Source organism: Mobula hypostoma, unplaced genomic scaffold (genome assembly GCF_963921235.1).
Source record: "Mobula hypostoma unplaced genomic scaffold, sMobHyp1.1 scaffold_51, whole genome shotgun sequence".
In the NCBI taxonomy this organism is placed as follows: Eukaryota; Metazoa; Chordata; class Chondrichthyes; order Myliobatiformes; family Myliobatidae; genus Mobula; species Mobula hypostoma.
In genome coordinates, this window is record NW_026948233.1 from 53,449 (window position 1) to 75,084 (window position 21,636).

At 46.4% G+C, this 21,636-nt stretch overlaps 3 protein-coding genes and 1 non-coding gene across 4 annotated transcripts in view; 2 read left to right on the top strand and 2 right to left on the bottom strand.

The window, feature by feature from the left end:
• Window positions 1–21,636, top strand: part of LOC134342073 (zinc finger protein 229-like) — a 170,156-nt gene that overhangs the window by 29,204 nt on the left and 119,316 nt on the right. The gene's annotated exons all lie outside the window — the stretch shown is intronic.
• The window catches only part of LOC134342078 (zinc finger protein 850-like), a 76,903-nt gene that overhangs the window by 5,140 nt on the left and 50,127 nt on the right, over window positions 1–21,636 (top strand). The window contains exon 4 of the mRNA XM_063040024.1: window positions 3,648–3,833. The gene's annotated coding sequence lies outside the window, so the exon portion shown is untranslated. The remainder of the gene's footprint in view (window positions 1–3,647; window positions 3,834–21,636) is intronic.
• LOC134342061 (probable G-protein coupled receptor 139) lies at window positions 6,282–7,719 on the bottom strand. The gene is made up of 2 exons (XM_063039993.1): window positions 7,653–7,719; window positions 6,282–7,192 (listed from the first exon to the last, which is right to left on the bottom strand). Exons 1-2 carry the CDS (start codon window positions 7,717–7,719, stop codon window positions 6,282–6,284), a joined length of 978 nt encoding a protein of 325 aa, XP_062896063.1.
• On the bottom strand, window positions 19,057–19,128 carry trnad-guc (transfer RNA aspartic acid (anticodon GUC)). Its single transcript has one exon. It is a non-coding gene; the product is annotated as a tRNA-Asp (tRNA).

Here is a 21,636-nt window from a genome sequence, read left to right on the forward strand (position 1 = left end):
CTTGGTTTTCCGAATGTCTCGTAAGAGGTGCCCTCTTCCCTCGTTTGTCCAGTTGATCAGAGATCTAAGAGAGGAAGAAAACTTGATGGAGGCGCGGGAGGCCTCCGTCCACAGGGTGCAGTCCTCGGTAGCGGTCCACTTGGCCTGATAACACACACCGAGGAATGATGAAGGAGCTTGTGGTCGAGTTCAGGACTGAGGTGTACGGTAGAGGTGATAGGGAAGCGGACCCCTAAAGGGGCAAACTACACAGAGGGCTGCTCGTGGCCGGCATCCCGCCAGAAGGGGAGCGGCCGGCATCGTCTGTTATATCTGTGGTGAAGAGTGACACCAGGAGGGACTGTGAACGACGGAACCCCTCGGAGAGTGAGCTCCTGAAGACCGCGAAGAGGAGTCAGGAGTCCTGCTGAGGTACTGGTGAGGCCCGAGCTGCAGAAGCCCTCGGTTGTACAGGTGAACACGATGACAGAGAGTGTCAGGAACACTTCGGAGCGGGAGGTCACCCTCAGGCGGGGTATGCCAAGGGCGCATCTCATTCCGGTGACGGTAATGTCTAGTGCTCCTGTGAGACAAGCCGGGGAGAACTTCTCCCCGGGAAAGGGAAAGTTGACAAGTCAAGTCATTCAACTTTGGTGACTCCCCGGTACCTGGAGGCTGGAAGAGGAGGTTGATAGAGAAGATGTTGAAACTGAAAGATGCATTTTCTACTGACGAGTTTGATGTGGGTTGTTTCAAGAACACTCGCCACTCTATCGGGGTGACAGATGACACCCCGCTCAGAGAAAAGTCGCGGTGACTGGCACCTGCGGAAGGACGTTCGGCAGCATCTGCAGTATGAAAGAAGCCGGGATCATCATTGAGTCCCGAATCCCTTATGCATCTCCAATAGTGGTGGCCAGGATGAAGAACGGGAAGATACGGATAGGTGTTTACGATCGGACTCTGAACACGGTTACAGTCCCCGTCGACTAAACAGCCCCGAGCACCGAGGACACGCTGGCTTGCCTGAGTGGCGCGACGTGGTTCAGTGTGCTGGACTTGAGCAGTGTGTGTTAACAGAACCCATGAGAGAGACTGGAAGTATCAGCAGCAGGGAAGAGTAGAACCACCACCGCCGCTGAACGGCATATGGATTCGGACGATGAGGAAATGGGGGTGTGGTGTACGCTGCCCTTTGCTAACTCCCCACTAATTCAGGAAGAGTCTTCTCACACTTCTCACGAAGAGGCAGGTGAAACCCAGGGGACAATTTGTGGACAGACAGGTTTCCAGATGGACCTCGAAAGGATCCTGGGCTCTAAAGTAACTGGGCTGAAGCTGACTATCCTAATTAGATGGCACACATTGTCTTATCTTTTATGTTCAGCAGTGACCCAAACAAGCATGAAAACAGAACAGAGTGCTCTTATATCACTGCCAAAATGAAATACGTACAGCATAACAGTAAAAATGTAAACCAGGGCATTACACACTCCCCTCCCTCCCGCCCCCCCACCAAAATGGTCACGTCCCCATGACTTTGAAATAATATGTCATACAATCAGAAATAATATGTCATCCAATCGTTAATAACACCGTTTACAAAGGAATTTCGTGATGTCAGAAGCTCCAATCCATTTGTAAATGATAGTAACATATCTCACTAGGGGGATAGTCTCAACCCTCTGTTCCCCCGGTGCTACAGAGGCCAGTCTATCTGGGGTCTCTTGACTCTTTGAGACCTCCGTTATCATCACCCATCTCTTCAGTTTCAGACGTTCCTTGGGATACTGCATGGCGAGGTCTCCCCCCGGTCCATCACTCATGCCTTCGACAACTCGTGTCCCTCTGCCACTCGGCTGAGCTCAGCTTCAGTCCCAGGTACTTTACAGCCCAGGGTCCCCTCGAGGTCTAGCTCTGCTCCTATATAAGCTGTTATAAGAAAGTCACATTCAGAGCAGGCAAAGAAAATTCGTTGGCAAAGTACGTATGTTACACTATGCTACCCTGAGATATTTTTCCTGCAGGCGTTCACGAGAAAGTAACGATGATCATCCCTATCATGGGGATAAACAGTGGGAAAAAGAATGAATTTGAAATTTCAATCCATTTGGAAGCAAATTGCCTGTTACATTTGTGGACAGTCCACGGGCCCCACTAGTCGAAACTATTCTTTTAATGTTTGCACCTGTCTCGGAATGTCTTCCTGAGCTGCAGACAAAATGTCCCGAAAGCCCGTCCATCTGACCATTTCATCCATTGTTAAAAAGGCCATAATACCATAATACTTAGGAGCAGAAGTAGCCCTTTCGGCCCATCGAGTCTGCTCCACCGTTCAATCATGGGCTAATCCACTCCATCCAGTTATCCCCATTCCCTTGCTTTCACCCCATACCATTTGATGCCCTGGATAATCAAGAACCTATCTATCTCTGCCTTAAATACACCCAATGACTTGGCCTCCACAGCCGCTCGTGGCAACAGATTCCACAGATTTGCCACCCTCTGACAAAAGTAATTTCTCCGCATCTCAGTTCTAAAAGGACGTCCTTCAATCCTGAAGTCGTGCCCTCTTGTCCTAGAATCCTCTACCATGGGAAAGACCTTTGCCATATCTAATCTGTGCAGGCCTTTTAACATTTGCAATCTTTCTCTGAGACCCACCTCATTCGCATCCCTCCCCCCTCAAAGTATGCGTGCCCGTAGTGTTTGTCTGCAGCTATGAATATTTAATCACGTGTCTCCATGGCGACGTATAATTCTCCTTAGATTGGAAATTGGAAATTATCGCTTCTACCAAGTTACAGTGACAAAAACAAAACTTCGTTCTGCATGCCACCCATGTAGGTCATTTCACTACGAAAGTACATTGAGGAAAAATGGGGATAAAAGAACTCTCCTTTAAGGATTCTTTCATGATCATTATTAAATGCTACTTATTGATTCCGTGTGCATGTGCACAGTCTGTTTACAGGTTACAGTTCCAGAATTTTACAGTTTACTGATTCTATTTACGGTTACTGCTCTATAGCTTTGCTAAGTATGCACGCAGAAAGCGTTTATCAGGATTGTATGTGATGACATGTTTGTACGCTATTATAATTTTACTTTGAACTTTGGATCGTGTTCCACTTGCAGAGAACATGAGGAGTAGGTTGTAAATGAGGTGCAAGGGTCATGTCGAGGTGGGCTGTGAGATCAAAAGTTCAATTTATTTGCATGAGCTCTGTTCACTAATCTTTACACAATGGGACAGAAATTCCGTTAGCCCTGGTAGGCTGTTGACGGAGCTTTGTACTATTTGCATGATTGTAGGGGCCGGGAGCAGAACAACGTGAGTGTGCAGGGGCTTCGATAACGACGGCCGCTTTGCTGAGGGAGAAGTAGACAAGAAGCAGTTTTAGGCCAGGGTCTTCGACAGGAACGATCCACCTTGAAAGGAAAGGAAGAAAGAGACACCAAAGGTAGAAATTAAACTGCCTTCGCAGATGAAATCGCCACCACCACGTCTGGCAGTGCCTGCCCGATATGGGCAACTCTCTGCATAGAAAAAAATCAAGAACATTTCCTCCCTGCTGTTATTAAAATATTGTTTCTCTGATCATAACTCAATTATTTTTTTTCTTATGATATATATCTTTACATTTCTTCTGATTTCTTTTTCACAGCTAAACTGACTGACCCATCTGTGCCACTTTTGATAAATGTACCTCGACCATCTTACCTATCAGTTTCCTTCGCTCCTGGAGAAAATCGAATCACCGGCCCACCGAATAATGCAAACAAGGTAAACATTGTTTACCACGACACCCATATTGAAAGGGAAGTCGCACTGCTGCTTTATGAAACATACGGTAAGTTGTTTCACTGCGGGTGTATCATGTGTAGTTCAGGTGATGACAGTACGCTACAGGTATGATGGCACCTCTTGAGTGTGCAGACATCAGATATCTGAATGTTGCCTGGGAAGGAACACTTCAGTTATATGGAGGGATTGAAAAGTTTGGGAGTTGAGTTCCTTTGGCGTGGAACAGGCTGAGCAGAACATACCGTGGGATTCAAATAGTGAAAGGTTTAAATGGCAGCAACTTGGCCCGAGGACAGAGGTGACAAAAGGCAGCGGCCTTTGGCTTATTGTAAATAGCAGGGATAAAAATGTTTCCTTGCCCCCTCGGTTACTGCCCTTAGATATGACCATTGTTAGACATGGGACAGACTCTCACAACCGTTTATAAACATGTGGACGTGCCGTAGCATCGCCAGGGTAGTGAAGAACACGAAGAAGTGCTAGCAAATTGGAGCTAGACATGAGAATCTAGATTAGCTTGGAATATTTTCCCTAAGGCTTCGGGTTCTGGGGGAGACGTGACAAAAGTTTATAAAATCAGGAACGCAAATTACTGTCGACAGCCTGAATCATTTTCTCAACCTGAAAATGAAAAACAAAAATACTCGAGGACACGCACATTGGATGAGAGGGGGTGTGTTTAAAGGGGGTATGTTGGGCAAATTAATATAACCAGATGCCAATGGAAGTTTATGTATCATGCCAGACAGCACGGATTAGTTGAGCCCTCCCCCTCCGACTTTCAAATCTCTTACTAGCTCTTCTTTCAGTTAGTCCTGGCGAAGGGTCTTGGCCCGAAACGTCGACTCTACCTCTTCCTAGAGATGCTGCCTGGCCTGCTGCGTTCACCAGCAACTTTGATGTGTGTTGCACGGATTAGGTGAATTTGGTTTCATGGTGGACACCGATTATCATGGACCAGAAGTTCCTGTTCTGTGTTCTGAGAGAATCGGAACAGGCTGTGTCTGTATTCCTCGGGTGGAAGAATTACATTCCTGAGACCTACATGACCTTAAGCGGCAAAAAGGTACATATAAACGTATTATCACGTTTGGGAGGGTAATAATGGAGAGGACACCGTTTCAGTTAAGGGACAGTCATTTGAAGCAATGTAGAGAGATGTTACTTTTGTCAGACTGGGTGAATCCCTGCAATCCCTGTCAGGGAGGGTGGTGACGGCTAGAGTATCGGAGGCATTGGAATACACGCAAATACTGTGTTTGTGTAGGTGGCCTGGGGGGGCTTGATTGGAGACCGGAGCAGCGGAAGAACTGACTCCTGAGTAAATCAGCCACAATTATATTGAACAATTCTGCTCCTAAGCCTTGTGGGTTAATGACCGTCCGAGTCAGCTCATGGGCGGGATTCAGTTGGACCACAGTTACTTGCAGAAACAAGTACTGTCGCCGACAGGGTGATCTACAGAAAAATGTTTCGTTTGACCGAGTAGGAAACGAAGTAACAGCTGGAATGCAGGTTATGGGCGTGTGGGGCATGTGCTTTGGAAGGGATGATGAATGTGTCGAAAATGTTCTAACTGGAGAGAAAACTCAAAAATAAAAGATGCATTTGGACATCGGTTCTGGATTCGCTGGGGCGAACTTGCAGCTTAATTCGGTAGTAGCGAAGGCAAATGGCATCTATTTTAAGAGGAGTGGAATTTGATCCCACAGAAGTTGGGGAGACCAAGCTCCCGGATGTGGTTAAGAGAAAGTTTGAAAGGCTCTTAACTGGTGAATGTGCGAACGGTTTCCGAGAGGAGGACGGAAATGGGGTTCAGGAACAGATCATCTAAGCGGAAGAGCTGGAAAGCACGACTGGTCCAATGCTGCTCCTATGTCCTGTGGTTTAATTACTGTCTGAGTTCACCATTGGCCCACTTTCTACACACCATAATTGGATCTTGGGGGACATTCCGTGCGCATGTCTTATGGTCTTATGGAAAACATCACCAATTCACTGCACCCGGGTACACTGGATAATTAAAGTTGATGCTGTCTGCTCATTTAGTTTAGAAAGACGCGCCAATGTTGGATAGACTAAGACAAGTCTCTTTACGAGATTGCCTACTCACTCCGAGCATGGACCAGGTCCAATCTGATCTCCCGGAGACTTGGGATGTATTCCGATCGTTCTCCGCCTGACGCCAGCATTTCTGCGAGGGGAACATTTCCTCTCGGTCCTCTGAGAGGTAAGCATTAACGCTGCAGTGTGGGAATCATAATCGAAAGGTGTGTAGCGGAGAAGAAGTGTTAATATGGTGAGAAAACAACTGAAAGCAACATAGTTTTAATCATTGGTAGGAGGCGCTTTCTGGAGCTTCGGGTGCCAGTTCCCGTGCCGCGGCTCTGGAGAGCTTAATACCAATTCTGTTCTTTCAGCTGCTACGTTATCCGATGCCCGCCGGTTCTGTAGTGTCAAAGTGGAAAACGCTCCCACCGGCTTTGAAAATAACTTACATATTTTGTTTATTAATTCGTTGAATAATTGACGCGAGCGGATATTTCGCTGCGCTGATGAACTGCTCTCTGAACCTGGACTGAGTTACCCCATAAATAAACGTGTTTGTGCAGCAACTTAACATCATCAGCATCTCTCCAGAGTGTTGAAGAATGTTTTCCGAATCGTTGTAATTATTTTGATCCAATACGGCAACTGTGTAATAAAGGAATTCGGCAAATTTTACCGACCACAGGATGACGAAGCTTCCGGAGATGGTGAGAAGTAAGATCACAGACCTCCTCCTGCTCTCCATCTCCGGGTCACTGCGGTTTTCCGCCTTGTTCTGACCTCTCAGCCCCTTACGGACGCGACTCGTCACTAAAATGTGCCTGACTGTCAGAGCGTTGAACAACAGTATTAACACGAACGGGAGTAATGGCATAAGAACGGTAGCGAGCCAGACATATCCCACCCAGCCGGGATGCGTATAGTAGCTCGGCTTTATAATACAGTCCCAGGGTATATTGTCAATCACTTTCACAGGACGATATCGAAAGAAGTAGGGCACATTTTTAAAACAGAACAGAGCGCCGGTTGTTGTCAGAACCACAGCTGCAGTTTTCCCGGTGCAATACTTTGTTTTCCGCTTCTGGCAACAGATGGCGACAAACCGATCAAATGTAAAAGTGACGGTGAACCAGACAGAACAGTCTGTGGCTGCCACTCCCAGAGTAGAGATCACACTGCACACGGGAGTGATGTCCAGGAAAGTCCCGGGGAAGTAATAATAACTGATCCGCCACAATATGACCTCAAAGATGATGGTCAGTAGATCGGCCGTTGCCATGGCCACCAGGTAACGAGTGGTGCACTTGGACAGTCCGCACTTTCCCCGGGACAGGATCACAATCGCCACTAAATTCACTGGGGGAAAAACAAAACAAACAAAAAAAAATGAGTGAAATACTGTATCGCAGCTCCGTGAGTCTCTGTGCAGAGATAAACGGAAAAGTTCCTCCTTGACCGTTCGTCACCCGCCCACATGGGCCCCAGTTTTCTCGCTTCTTTTAAATTCTGCATTACTCTAGGTTGGAGGGTTCCGTCGCACTATAGCAAGGAATGCAATCAGAAATAATTAACTAATGCATTAATTCATTAAAACTGGCGGCCATGAATCCACAAAAGGAAGCCATCTCCCCGATCTTCCTTTCTACACCTGTTATAACTGATGGTTTATTTTCAGCCGAGATCATGGAGCTTGAAAATGAACACAGTTTTGTCATCGTGTCTTCAGTGCACTCAACGATCCACCGACATCACAACACTGTTTGAACCAAAGAACGTGTACATAGAATAACAATTTTTAGTTATTCTATGTTCTTACCAGGAACACCAATAATGAAAATGATCATGTAATATACTTTTCTCACGCTGTAAAATGCTTCAAGCATTCTTTGTGAGATTCAGCCTGTCTGCCAGCTGCCCGCGATCTCGCTGAAGAAACTCTGAGCTGATGAATCTCCACGCTCATTCATTTATACTCGCTCCAGCACGCTGAATATTCAATACTACACAAGGCTGACGTGTCTTCCAACAGCTGGGGTAAAAATAAACATGATGTCATTCAACTAAAATCCCAATTGTGATAGCTTGACAAAGAATTGCAAAATCTCAAAGACGAAGAAGTGACGATTGGAGAATTCAGTGAATGTTGTGAAACACTCTCGGTCTTCCCTCCCGGTTCTGTGGTTGTTATTGTTGGTCATGTCCATTACAACCCTTCATAGACATTTTCATCATAGGCCTATGCTATGCTGCTATTGGGCTGCTCTGTTTCACACAAAATACTGGAGGATCTCGGCAATTCAGGAACATATTTGAAAAGAATAAAATCGAAAGAATAATGTTCCGGGCCAAGTGCCTGCTTCAGGACTGACAAGGAAGGGGCAAGATGCCAGAATAAAACAAAATGGCTGTAGGGTGGACGGGAAACAGCTCGTTGGACGGGTAACAGGTGAAAATTACCATGAATTTTCCCATCACCCACCGCTGCTTTGGAAACGACTATCACCGTTCTTTCAATTAATAAGTCACGTCAATCCAATGTGAGCTGGAAGGTTTTTTAATGTATTTTGTGTAGACATGATTTGGGTTGCAAACATGGCGAACAACAATGGCGTCTTTTATTGATTGTTCGGTGTTAAGCCTGAGACACATTGGGTATGCAGTAGAAATGAAAAAACTAACGAAGGCTGGAAGACTTGTTGAAACACAGACAGTACTTTGGAGTCCAGTATTGCTATTAACTAATAATATTTATTAGCAACTACTCAATACAGTAATATAAATGTAGATAAATCAAACAGGTTAGTAATGATTATATATAAGTAAATAAATCAGTAAGTGCGGAAATATATGTGAAAAACCGAGCTTCGTTAAGTCTTGGGGTAAAAATATACAGTCTTACGATGATGAGTAAAGTTCAGTTCAGTTCATTTCGTGGTGTTGAGTTGAGGAGTGATGGAGAGAGAGGCGGGGGAGAGAGATTTGAGTCTTCAGTTGAGCTGACACCGTCGATCTTCTCGTTGTCCTCCGAAATCCTTCAAAAGTCACCGACAAAGGGGACCGGTTTTCGGTGTGGAAATATCAACTCAGGCAAGGGTGGACACATGGACCACACCCCACCGGTCACTCCATTTTCTCATTGCAAGAGCGACTGATCGATCCTCCAAAAACCCACTTTTCCTGAGGGCACAACAAAGCTCATTCAGTGTCCAAAACATGCGTCTTAGGTCTATATCATCTGACCTCCTATTTATCTTACCGTACTGGGTACCCCTGTCATTCAAATAACTCCTCCTTCCCTTCTCTGTGTAAGAAATGTACAAGCAGGCGAATGTTCTTGAGAAGTATAAACACGCTGCCAAAAAAATCATAACATCGATTGTCCATCAAATAACGCCGCCCTCAGTCACCATAGTAACTTACAAGCTGTTTCGGTGTTGCCTCTCTCCAACTCTGCAGAAATCCAAAAGGTAGTCAGTTTTCTCTCGTGCCTTAAAGTGACAGTCGAAACGTTAGTCTTCGTCTCTTTCTCTCTTTCTTTCTTTTTCTCTCTCTTTTCAAAACAACATGTCGGTGTTAAATGCCTCTCTCTCTCTTTTCAAAAGCACAGTTCATAGGGGTAATCGAGCACGGTTCATAGGGGTAATTCAGAACCCCGTCACATTGGTGTGAAATGAGAACAACACTGAAACAAGACGAGTGTGAACAGAGTGGATGGGAATACAGCTGACTGAAAGCAAAGGACCTGCATGGGTGTTATGGGAAAAGGAACATAAACACATTAATGATATGCATTGTTGTGGACAGATTTCCCTATGAACAACTGAAATAAATTCGCATCTGAAAAAAAAACGGAGAGTTACAAGCTATGGGAATGCAGAAAGAAAAGAGTGTCTTAATGTGTTGATGAAACATCAAGCCACAACGGAACACCCACAAAATACTGGAGGAACTCAACAGGGCAGGTAGCATCCATGGAAAATAACACAGTTTAAGTTTCGGGCCGAAACCCCTCAGCAGGACTGTAAAAAATGATGAGGAGTAGAGTTAACATATGGGGGGGGGGGGGGGTGGTGGGGGAAGGGAACGAGAAACACAATGTGATAGGTGAAACCGGGAGGGGGAGGGGCGAAGTAAAGTGCTGGGAAGTTGATTCGTGAAAGAGATGCAGAGCTGGGGAAGTGGCGGGGGCGGGGGGGAGGCGGCGCGTTCCAATAGCAGAAGGCAGACCGCCATGGAAGAAAGTAAAACGGGGAAGGAGTGGGATATTTATGTTCATGGGGTGCGGGTGGGGAGGAATGGGGAGAGAGTAGATTGGACATAGCGGAGAAAGAGGTGGGAGAGCGCGGAAGAGAGCGGCGCAGAGCAATGGATGTGGAGAAGGGAGGGGAATGGTGATAGAGGGGGGGAGTGTGGGAGAAAGAATCTGATGAAGGAAGGGAGTAGACAGGGGGTGAGGGTGTAGGGAGTAAAAATAGGTGGCGAGTTGGAGAGAAGTTGGGAGACGAATGTGAGAAAGATGGGGAGAAAGCGGGAAGAGAGTCTGGAGAGAGATTTGGGTGGAAAGAGATGGTGAAAGGTGTAGAGATGGGAGAAAGAGGGGATGATGATGGAGGACAGTAGGCTGAGTATGGTTTTAGTCATCTTTGCTCACTTTCTTCTGCTTTTCTCCTTCTCCACTCTGCTGCCCACGTTCTGACCTCTCCCGCTTCTCACACACCTCCCTCTCGCCCTGAAGCCCATGGTGCTGATCCACACTAACAAGCCTACACCCCCAGAACTCGCATCCAACTTCTCCAACAAAACCGCCCCGATCCTGTCATCGATGGGCCCCGCTCCAGGTACAGATGAAGTCGGGCCGAACGGCCTGAGAAGGGTTGCAAAAGAACGGGCGGGTCCCACACGGATTAGTAGATGAGCACAGATTCGGGTGTCTCGGCAGATTTAGGGTCGCACACGTATAGTGGTGTTGCATGTGGATTCGGGATATCGGTGTAATTTGGACATATTTTGGGTATCTGCAGAATTCGAGGTAGGAGGAAGCTCGAAGCTGTTTCATTGAAGCAACTATTTTGTGAGCATTCTGAAATGATTCTTGCTCAGGAATAATCCAGTGTGAATGAGGAAGTGTCCGAGGTGAAATTGGGGCAGAGAATGGTTTGGTTGCATGTCGATTTGGAGGAGCATACGCTTTAAGCTGTCTGTGGATATGGGTGTGCACGCTGATGTGAGGGAAGTTTTCGGATATGGAGGTGCGCACAGACCTGCGGGGGGTTGAACTTATTATTGGTGCACACGGATGTGGGGATGCGCACGGTGTTTGGGTTGCACCGTAATTTAGAGCTGCGCGAAGATTTAGGGATAAGTATTCGAAATAGGCAGTACACGCAGATTTAGGGATGTGCACGGAGGTCAGGGTGTTGTGTCGAATGTTTTGGTCTTTGCACTGGGTGCGCCCGGTCAGACTCTGGAGGTTTGGGTACCTTTATTTTAAGATATGAACCACTTCTTCCCATAGACCAAGAAACCCCAAAATATCCCATTGATTCCCCCTAGATAGGTATTCTAGGTACGTTGATTTATTTCTCGACGGTTAAATTATGAGATAATATATTCACACTGAAGACCATTCTCACCCGCGGCGACCCCACACATAAATGATAACGTAGGCCTTTGAGGGCCTATTCCCTCTCAACATATTATTCCACAACACACTTATGATTTGTTTGAGTATCGTTAATCTTCAAAGGGAAAGATCTCATCATCCATTTGGCAAACCATATTTCCACCTTGAGAAGGTAGCAGGATCCAATATCCGTCTTCAGTGCTTCCCTTCATCCCAGCTGCCTGTAACTGACCAAGGGAATCGCATGTTTTTTTTTTCCTCATGGCGTCGAACTCAATAAATCGTGCCATCCAATGTTCCATACTCCTGCCAGACTTTCTTTTCAATCCAACAGAAATATAGAGAAATTTATCTCCTGCTGTCAGACCTTTAAAAGTCTAGCCTGAATCAACCTTTCTCAACTATCATTTGCAAGCTCCCATCTCCGCTCTCGGAATTTGTCTTGTGGCAAAATTGAACCTGAAACTGTAGATTTCAATACCTGTAGATTTTCCCCCGTAAGACTCGGAGAATCTCAATGGAAAAATGAACACATTTCAATATATATATTATATATATATATCTATATTCTCTCTCTCTCTCTCTCTCTCTCTCTCTCTCTCTCTCTCTCTCTCTCTCTCTCTCTCTCTCTCTCATATCTGAATTTGTTGACTTGTTTGATGTTTGGATTTCCGATCTTGGACACGTTTCCTGATATGTAACCACTAAGTTTTTAACAGAAGCAGAAGCAGGCCATTCGGCCCAACTAGTCTGCCCCACCATTTAATCATATGCTGATTCAGTATTTCCGGTCATCCCCACTCATCCGTCTTGTCCCCATACCCCTTGATGACCTGGCTATGTCACAATGGGGGGGGGGGGGGCGCATTGGGAGCAAGGGTGGACCCAAATGCAAGACACATCTTGTGAGGTTACTTAGATTTAGTTTATTGGTCGATATCCCAGAACGAGAGGCGACATGAAGAGGCTACGGTATGGACTCCGAGCCCGAGACTGGGCAAGGACCCAGTACCTGGGTCTTGCCTCGGGCTTGGACCCCAGAACCAGGCATACATGGAACCTCTCTCGTACAGGACATAGGGCCGGGACTCACACACAGAACACAGAGGCGGGACCCCTCCTTGGGTACAGGACATAAGGACGGGACTCACGCACAGAACAGAGAGCCGGGACCCCTCCTTGGGTACAGGACATAGGGCCGGGACTTACCTTCTCCACATCAAGGTGGGACAGGTCCATCTGTTGGGTAACGGCAGGACGGCCAGACTTACCCAACAGAGGCAAAGACGACAAGACATGTCCCCCCGCCCCCCCCCCTCCGCGCAGGGCAACGGCAAGACGGCCTGGCTTACCCTATGGAGGCGAGGACAAGACAAGACATAACCCCCCGCGGGGCAACAGCAAGACGGTCTAACTTACCCCACGGAGGCGAGGACAAGACAAGACAAACACCAACGAACAGCAGACAGTTCCTAACTAGCTCCGGCGATAGAACTACATCGAGGTGTAGGCGAGGGCTACAGACGAGGGCTAGAGGCGAGAGGGTCAGAGAAGGGATTCAAACAGGGGGGTAGGACAGGGATCACTGACCGCCAGGACCAGGACTTGACTCGGTACTTGGATGCGGCCAGGGACAGGACTTGACTCGGTACTTGGATGCGGCCAGGGACAGGACTTGACTCGGTTGACTCGGTACTTGGATGCTGCCAGGGACAGGATTGACTCGGTACTTGGATGCTGCCAGGGACAGGATTGACTCGGTACTTGGATGCCGCCAGGGACAGGATTGACTCGGTACTTGGATGCCGCCAGGCACAGGACTTGACTCGGTACTTGGATGCTGCCAGGGACAGGATTGACTCGGTACTTGGATGCCGCCAGGGACAGGACTTGACTCGACTCGACTCGACTCGACTCGGAACTTGGATGCCGCCGGGATTGGGACTTGACTCGGAACTAGGATGCCGCCGGGATTGGGACTTGACTCGGTACTTGGATGCCGCCGGGATTGGGACTTGACTCGGTACTTGGATGCCGCCAGGATTGGGACTTGACTCGGAACTAGGATGTCGCCAGGGCCAGGACTTGACTCGGAATTAAGATGTCGCCAGGGCCGGGACTTGACTCGGAACTTAGAACAGTAGACAGCAGTTCTTGATTCCCCCGGCGGGTTAACTGACGGACCCACCTCGGTGAGGAAACTGTAGGCTCGCTTTGACAGGGTTGCTCCAGCGAGGAAAGGCGAATTACCGGCACTCGCTTCGAGCGGTGACCAGGCTTGCTCCGGTCAGATGACATTGGCAATCCGTAGCTTTAGTGACTTTGCAGACGCTCCCGCGCCGAACAGCTGCAAGCCGGAGACTATAAACTACCGGTTCGGCCGAGAGTAAATTGCCTCTAATCACCAAGGCCGAGGGACACGGGAAAACAGGGAACCAAAGGGAAACAGGCAGTCTTCTGGTTGTGAAAGGGAGCATAGAAGGCATTGAGCTCGTCTGGAAGCGAAGCTCTGCTGTCCCCTTTGTCACAAGATTTACCTTTGCTGGAGGTTCAGGCATTCAAACCCTGTCGCAGCTGTCGAGCATCCCTCTTTTATTCCAGTCTAGTCTGGAATCTCCACATTGCCCAAGAGATGGTTTTCGGAGATCACACCTGCACATCTTGTAGCATTCCTGATCTCCAGACTTGGATGCCTCTGATCTGGTGCTCAGCAGGATCCAGATCTCAGTGATTATCCAGAGCCTCTGATTTGGGAAAACCCTGAATGATTTTGTGGGGACACACACCTCCACAGCTGTTTTAATTCAGTCTGTAGTGACCACGGTATAGTCCTTCAGGTCCTGAGATGAGTTCTTGAACATGGCTCAGCCTGCTGACTCAAGGCAATCCTGTAACCGTTCCTCTGCCTCCCAACACCACCCCTTGGTTATCTTGATCTCTGGAGCCTTGTCCCTTAGGCTCTGTCTGTGTGCAGGTCGCAGGAGTACAGTCAAATGATCCGACTTAACAACGATAGACATTCCTTATCGTGGTGTAGCAGTGGCCTCGTGTGTTGGGACATCTGGCACAGCAGGTTACTACTTCAGATTAATTTTCTTTCAGGTATTTACAGGAAAATAAATACAATGGGATTGATGAAAACTATAAACAGCAAAGACTGACAGACAACTAATGTTCAAAAGAAGACAAATAGTCGAAAAAAATATATTACTGTGAAATTCAGTTGTAGAATTCTTGAAAGTGAGTCTGCAGGTTATGGAATCAGTTCAGTGAAGTTATTTACGCTGTTTCAAGAGCATGGCTGGTGTAGGGTAATAACGCATTCTGAACCTGGTGGTATGGGACCTAGGGCTCCTGTACGTCCTTCCCAACGGCCGAAGTGCAAAGAGAATTTGAGGTGGATGAGGGATGTTGTTGATGATGGATGCAGCTTACTTGCAGAAGTATTTCTTGTAAATGTACTGAATGGTGGGGAGGGCTTTGCCTGTGATGAACTGGGATGTATCCATTACTTCTTGTAGACTTTTCCATTCCTGATCATTGCATTTCCATATCAGGCCATGATGCAACCAGTCAGCATACTCTCCAATGTGCCCTGGATGGTAGTGAGGGAGGAGGGGTGGGGCGGGGGTGGTACGGCACTTGTTCTGTTTGCAAGTGTAAGTATCAGGAGGGAGATCACTAGGGAGCGATGAGTGGACAAGGGAGTCGCATAGGGAGCAATCACTGCGGAAAATGGAGAGTGGGGGTGGGGGAGGAGGTAAAGATCACCATTTTGTCATTATCAGTCTCCGAATAAGGAACTCTGTAAAAAGTGATATTTCTTTGTTCAAACTTGAGAACAGTTTGGTTCGGAGGTCATGTTGTTCTCCTGGTGCACAGGTAACTAAGGTTTGATTGATGAACGAGTGCGAGTTTTCAGATTCCAGCTAATGGGTGATGGTGGGTTCATGGAGTTTCCTCCCGGATACCGAACCCTTGGCCTTGTTGTACAGGAGAAATTAATTCAGCCCCAGTAGCCGATCAGTCCTCAAACAGAATTCCTCCTGTGGGAAGTAGTCCATCACCTTTGTCAAATGTAGGAAAGCTGCAACAGTAAAAATGAAGCATTATGTGGGTTTGAATCAGGAGAGTGAATAGAGGAAAACTGTGGCTGCCTCGGGCCGGGCTGGATCCCATGAGTTGATGGGAAAAGAGGATGCCTTATGCTAGATTGAATCCCATTGCTCATGATGCATATGCCTTGGGGTGGATTTGATCCATGATTCACGAAAGAAGGGGAATTCTGAAGTATGAGTGTGTCCGAATGGTCACGTGAGAGTCACTGTCCTGGACATCTCCGGCAGCATGTGTGTTCGCACATTATGGAGCAGAAAGAATGAAGTGTGTTGAGAGGTGGGTGGAATGGAACAAGGGAGTGCTTGCAAAAGTACAGATATAAGGAGAAAGGTGTGAGGAAACAGTCAGGTGCCATGTGGTGTTCACCTGGAGTGAAATACAGAAATAATTGGTTGCTTCTCACTGTAAGAGCAGAGAAGATGAAATAAAGTTAGAGGAAAAAGACTCGGAAAGAACAGGAAAATGTAATCGAGTCTACCTCAGTGTGTAACAAGACACAACTGGTGCCAATGTCTGAGTAGGAAGTAGTAGGAACCTGCTGTACCCCTGCCTCCCACAGGTACGGTTACAACAAAGCCCAACCCAGTCGTGTCCCCTGAGTACTCGACGAGGCAGGTGTAAACCTCTCCATAGCACGATGGGAGAATGAGCAATATGGAGACTTATGCACTTTCAACTAAAATGGTAAGTTATATTGGAGTGTTTCCTTCACACTCCATAGTGACATATGATACACAGTATTGCACAAAAAGCAGATGAGCACGTTAATGAATTTGTAAAGTAGACAAACAAGGTCTTTCAGAAGTTTACAGATTTATTCCATCGTAATGAATGTTATTGTAAATTAGCCCAGGTTAAAGAAAATGAAGACTGTTACTTGTATAAGATGAAAAGAGGCAAGTAAAATTCTGAGTGGTTTACAATAATTCCAGATGAAAACAAGTGATTCAAACTGTTAGCGGAATAGATATTATTTGTGTGAGGACTGGAGACTCCCGGGACTGCTCTACCATTATATCATTAATATTGACCGTTCTATAAAAATATTGTGAAGTTGCCCTATACAATTTATATTTATTAAAAATGACAGTGACCACATTGTTGCTGATCATTACTAGATTAACTTCTGTTTACAATTTCACTCTAAATTTAGTTTCAACATTACCTGCTTTACATGCATTTGATTTGTTACCCACTTGTGACTGTTTTTTTTTCGTTTAGAAAAGTGTATAGCGTTATTTAGAAAAATAAATGTATGGATTCTGCAGTCCTTTGTTTCACTTTAACAGACATGGGGATGTTGGTGGTGGACGCGGTAGGGGTAAAAGATGGAGACGTCAGTGAGAGGTGCACTTTGTTTATGGGACAGTCTGGTCACTGAGCTCAAAGATACCTTCAGTGCCAGGGCAACCTTGATAACAGTCAGCTTCAGCCTCCATCGCCATCACCACCACAGGCTATGAAATTTAGTTCAAATTATCCTTTTCTAAACTGTACTGAAAGGAAATGAAATAACCTTATTGTCATTGCATAGCACAATTTGTCATGCACCAATACAGCGAAAATGAGTTTGCAACTCTCATACTCAACGCTATAAAACAAATAAAATACACAAACAATAAATAAAATCAGTAACCAACCGGTACAAGCGGTGTCCAGCAGTACAAAAGCGCAACTTGGATACATGACAGCCATAAACCCAGTATTAAAGTAGCAATATAACAAATTTATGCGTGATGATGCTTGATCGATTGGTTCAGAGCAATTAAAGCTCTGGGGAAAAAGCTATTTTCCAGTCTGGAAGTGCGGGCAGAGAAACGTCTGCCAGATGATTGCTTGGGTGTGTATTGTCCTTACAGATGCTTAGTAGCTCTTCCTTCAGTTAGTCCTGACGAAGGGTCTCAGCCCCAAACGTCGACTGTACCTCTTCCTAGAGATGCTGCCTGCCCTGCTGCGTTCACCAGCAACTTTGATGTGTGTTGCTTGAATTTCCAGTATCTGCAGAATTCTTCGTGAAATGGTTATTGATATTGGGCGTATGTAGCAGAAAATACTAACACCTGCCAGCATTGAAGGATGAAGGAGACGGATGAGCATTATTGGATTGTAATGTTCCTGTTCTGGGGACCTACCAGACGGGATGGTGAAAACATCAGTCTGACCCCAGTGTTGCAGTAGTTGGCTAACAACACTGCTATAGCTCTCCATGATACAAGTCTGGTCACCAAAGACATTTCTAAGCTGCATCGTGGACTTTCAAAACTGAAGAGCATTAAACTTTCTGTTGGCCGAGAAGGGAGGAACCTGTGTCATTACTGGACTGAAATAATGCAAAACTTCTTTGATATATCTGAGAACATCGTCGATTTTATCCGTGAAGATCCCGTAAGCAGCTGTTAAAGTTAAGAAGTTTAGGCAGGAGTTACATACGACTCTATCATCACCTTTGGAACCCTTCTGATTAGCCTCGTACCCTGCCAGGTAGTTTGTACAACTCCAGTGTACAGTGGGCAAGGGGGTTTATACGCTTGCTGGTGTTGAAACTTGTTTAAGTTTCTTACTGAGAGCACTGTGTGGAGAGAGGACCGGAAGGACAGCTGCCTCCTATCGTTCAGCAATCCTACTCTGCAGACAGACGATGACAGGATCACTGGGGAGACTCGAATTTTCTGTGCAATTCAGCTGCATACACAATCCATGTTGTCCTTTACAGGACGAAAGGGAAGAGGAGAGTGTGGAAATTGCAGCAAATCAAGTTAACCTAGCGCCCTGGCAAGGACAGTTTACAGACAGTATGCAGCCAACATGGGCAAGGATGATCTTTGAAGAGAATAGTTTCTCTTTTCACAGCAGAGTACGGGAGCCATTTTGAATACCAGAACAAGATGAGGATGCAAACGAAGTGATCCAGGATGATAGATATATTAGTCACAAACAAGGTAAATCTGCAGATGCTGGAAATCCAAGCAACACACACAACATGCTGACGGGACTCAGCAGACCAAGCATAATCGATGGTAAAGAGTAAACAGTCGACGTTTCCGACCGGCACCCTTCGCCTGGACTGATATTGGTTAGTTACCTTACTATTGTTGTGGGACCGTGTGGGAATTCATAGCTGACAACAAAAGCCCCAGATTAATATGGGCGGAATGATGGACTCTGTGTAACAAAGTACGGTGCTGAGATATAGATTCTCCGGGGATACTTGAGGAAAGAGGTTCATTGACAATAACGCCACTTTCTGCTCGGAAGACTCTACCATCCCGGGCTCTCAGCAGCCCGAGCTATTCCACCTTCCCAGACAACAGGAATTCTGCAGATGCTGGAAAATCAAGCAACATACATCAAAGTTGCTGGTGAAGGCAGCAGGCCAGGCAGCATCTCTAGGAAGAGGCGCAGTCGACGTTTCAGGCCGAGACCCTTCGTCAGGATTAGCGGAAACACAAATTCTTTGTCCATGCCGTAAAATTTCTATCTCCCCGTCGGGGAATTGAACCCCGGTCTCCCGCGTGACAGGCGGGGATACTAACCACTATACTAACGAGGAATTGCTATTGGTAACCCCAGTCATTTAAGAGTACAAGAGGTTCAACAGAATTACCTTGATGCTTCTCAGCAGTAATACTGGAGCCGTTCACATGTGTCCTTCCCACAGCAGCGTCTCAGTTTGCTCCAGCGATTCAGTCACCTGTTGTGTTCAAGGAATAGCGAAAGGAAGTGCTCTCATTCGAGCCCTACTCCGTGTTGTTGGAATGAGCATTTTTACTCAGTTGTATATTTATATTTCTGCTTTGGAAACGATATGTAGCTAATCGAATCCTAATACGATCACTCCCACCTCATTGAAACACTGGGGGTTCTGTACCTCCGGTCTGTCGGAGGATGGCGCCCTCAACCGGACATAACAGAAATTGCACCAGAGTGAGGAATCAGAGTGATGCCATTCAGAAAATAGTCATACACTTCTAGCGTCCGAGTGAGTGGTCCAACCCTGACAACTCGCGTACGAATTCCCGAAGTTATTTAAACCGATGGGTAGTGTAAAATTACGTAACCGGCAACAATGAATATTAATCGAGACTGGATTTATAAAAACAGCCAAACATTTATTAAACACATATAAGGGGAAAATAACAAAGGAAAACTTCAACCGGAGATTCAACAGGTTCGCAGCCTTTCATCAACTCCACTCGCTGTGGCTCTTAAAGAGTTAAATGCGGAAACAGTTCTTAAAGCGATACAGTCAGATATAGTTCTTAAAGCGATAACTTCCAAAGTCCAACAGTTTCACACATCCAATTGGGAGAGATTTCTCTGGAGAACGATTTCTTCACCGACGTACCTTTACTGCCGGTTCTGTCCACGGGATTTCCGATGCCGAAAATAAACAGTTTAAATCGACTGACCTTAAATTCCTTTTAGAGAGAGAGCCTTTGTGCATGAACTCATTGTGTTTTTACAAGAGTTATCTCAATGCAGTTTCTCTTCAACGAAGACTCAATAAGGTCGATCCTTTATTAAACTGCCAAACGATGCCGACTTCTCTCGAATTCTTCACTCTCCCTTCAAAACTGCCGGAATTGAGTAAATTGGCACTTCCAGCCACACATTTCCAGTTCCCAAGTAATATGGAATCTTCCAAGAGAAGGCACACTCCATTTTAAAACTGAAACTGTGTCACAAAAACAAACACAACAGAAACGGAGACACAACACGTTCTACCTGGAAATCTACAAACTCAAAAACCCCACTGCGTCACCTGAGTCGACCCTTATATGGTCACGGGGGGTGGGGGGGTGCATGTGTCATCACGTGACCTCACATCGGCGGGAAAATCACATCAGGTGACCTCCAAAAGACCACTACAGCATTCTCACAAAAAAAAACAGATCTCCTTGAGCATGTAACAGTAAAATTATTATTCACCCTGGGCTGGCCAGCGGCTCAAGGATGGAAGTGCTGTCCCTCACATTTTCCCCGGTGAACCGATCAGTGCTGCTTCCCGCTCTTACTCCAACTCAGATTCCCACAACAAACTAGGACACATTAAAACATGTCGGATGATGTGTTCACACTGAGTGCTGTCAGTCTGCTCACCACACACTGTCTGTTTATACACAATGGGAACTCGCTCATCCGCTCCCCCATTACTAGAGTAAATTAAACTCTTTATTGTGATTCACAAATGTAATATAGATTCACAGAATCATGCGACCCTAAAACAGACCTTTCGGCCCACAATGTCCGTGCTGTCAATCAACCACTGATCATATCAGCAAAGAGCTCGTTTACGAGCTGTTGTCTTCAGTGTCTTGATTCAGGTGCCCTAGACAATTCTCTAATGTTGTGAGTGTACCTGCCTCACCAGCCAGTCAGACATGGGTTCCAGTTTCCCAAAATGGGCGCCCATGGGCCCAGCACGCTACCGCTGCGCCTCTCTGCTGTTGTCTGAACGTGGTGACGCGCTGCTCCGCTGTGGACGGTGCTCATCTTCCTCTTTCATCTTTATTTGTCGATTCTTTACTGACCTCACGTCGTTTCATAGAAACACAGAAAACCTACAGCACAGTACAGGCCCTTCGGCCCACAAAGCTGTGCCGAACATGTCCTTACCTTAGAATTACCTAGGGCTACCTATTGCCCTCTAGTTTTCTAAGCTCCAAATGGAGGGCTTCCTTTATAAATTCTTCCTTTCTCAACTGTTCTTTGTTGATTTATTTCGCACCTTCCTCTCTGCTTTTCTCGTATTTGCTGTCTCCTACCCCATCCTGATATTATCTCTGAGCTGTCTGTGCTCCGACCCATTCGGAGACCGCGTTCCCGACATGCCAGCAATGAATGTGTTTCACATTATTCACTGAACCCAGATTCAGTGGCTCTGCTGTCACATATTCTGTTCATCTTCCACCGTGTCTCTTCCGCATCCTCTCTCTCTGTCTCCGGGCTGTTCTTCGGCATAAATATCAATGGACAGCGGCTGAACTGCAGCTGAAATGACCCGAAATAGACTCTTTCCTGTGGCCTCTATCGCCGTCTGAGGAAGGTAGACCCAAAC

Excerpts from the sequence above, each read along its gene's own strand:
- LOC134342061 (XM_063039993.1), bottom strand. The coding sequence starts at position 7,719 with ATGCTTGAAGCATTTTACAGCGTGAGAAAAGTATATTACATGATCATT. Across the intron at positions 7,193-7,652 it reads TTTCATTATTGGTGTTCCTG|TGAATTTAGTGGCGATTGTG; the intron begins GTAAGAACATAG and ends TTTTTCCCCCAG.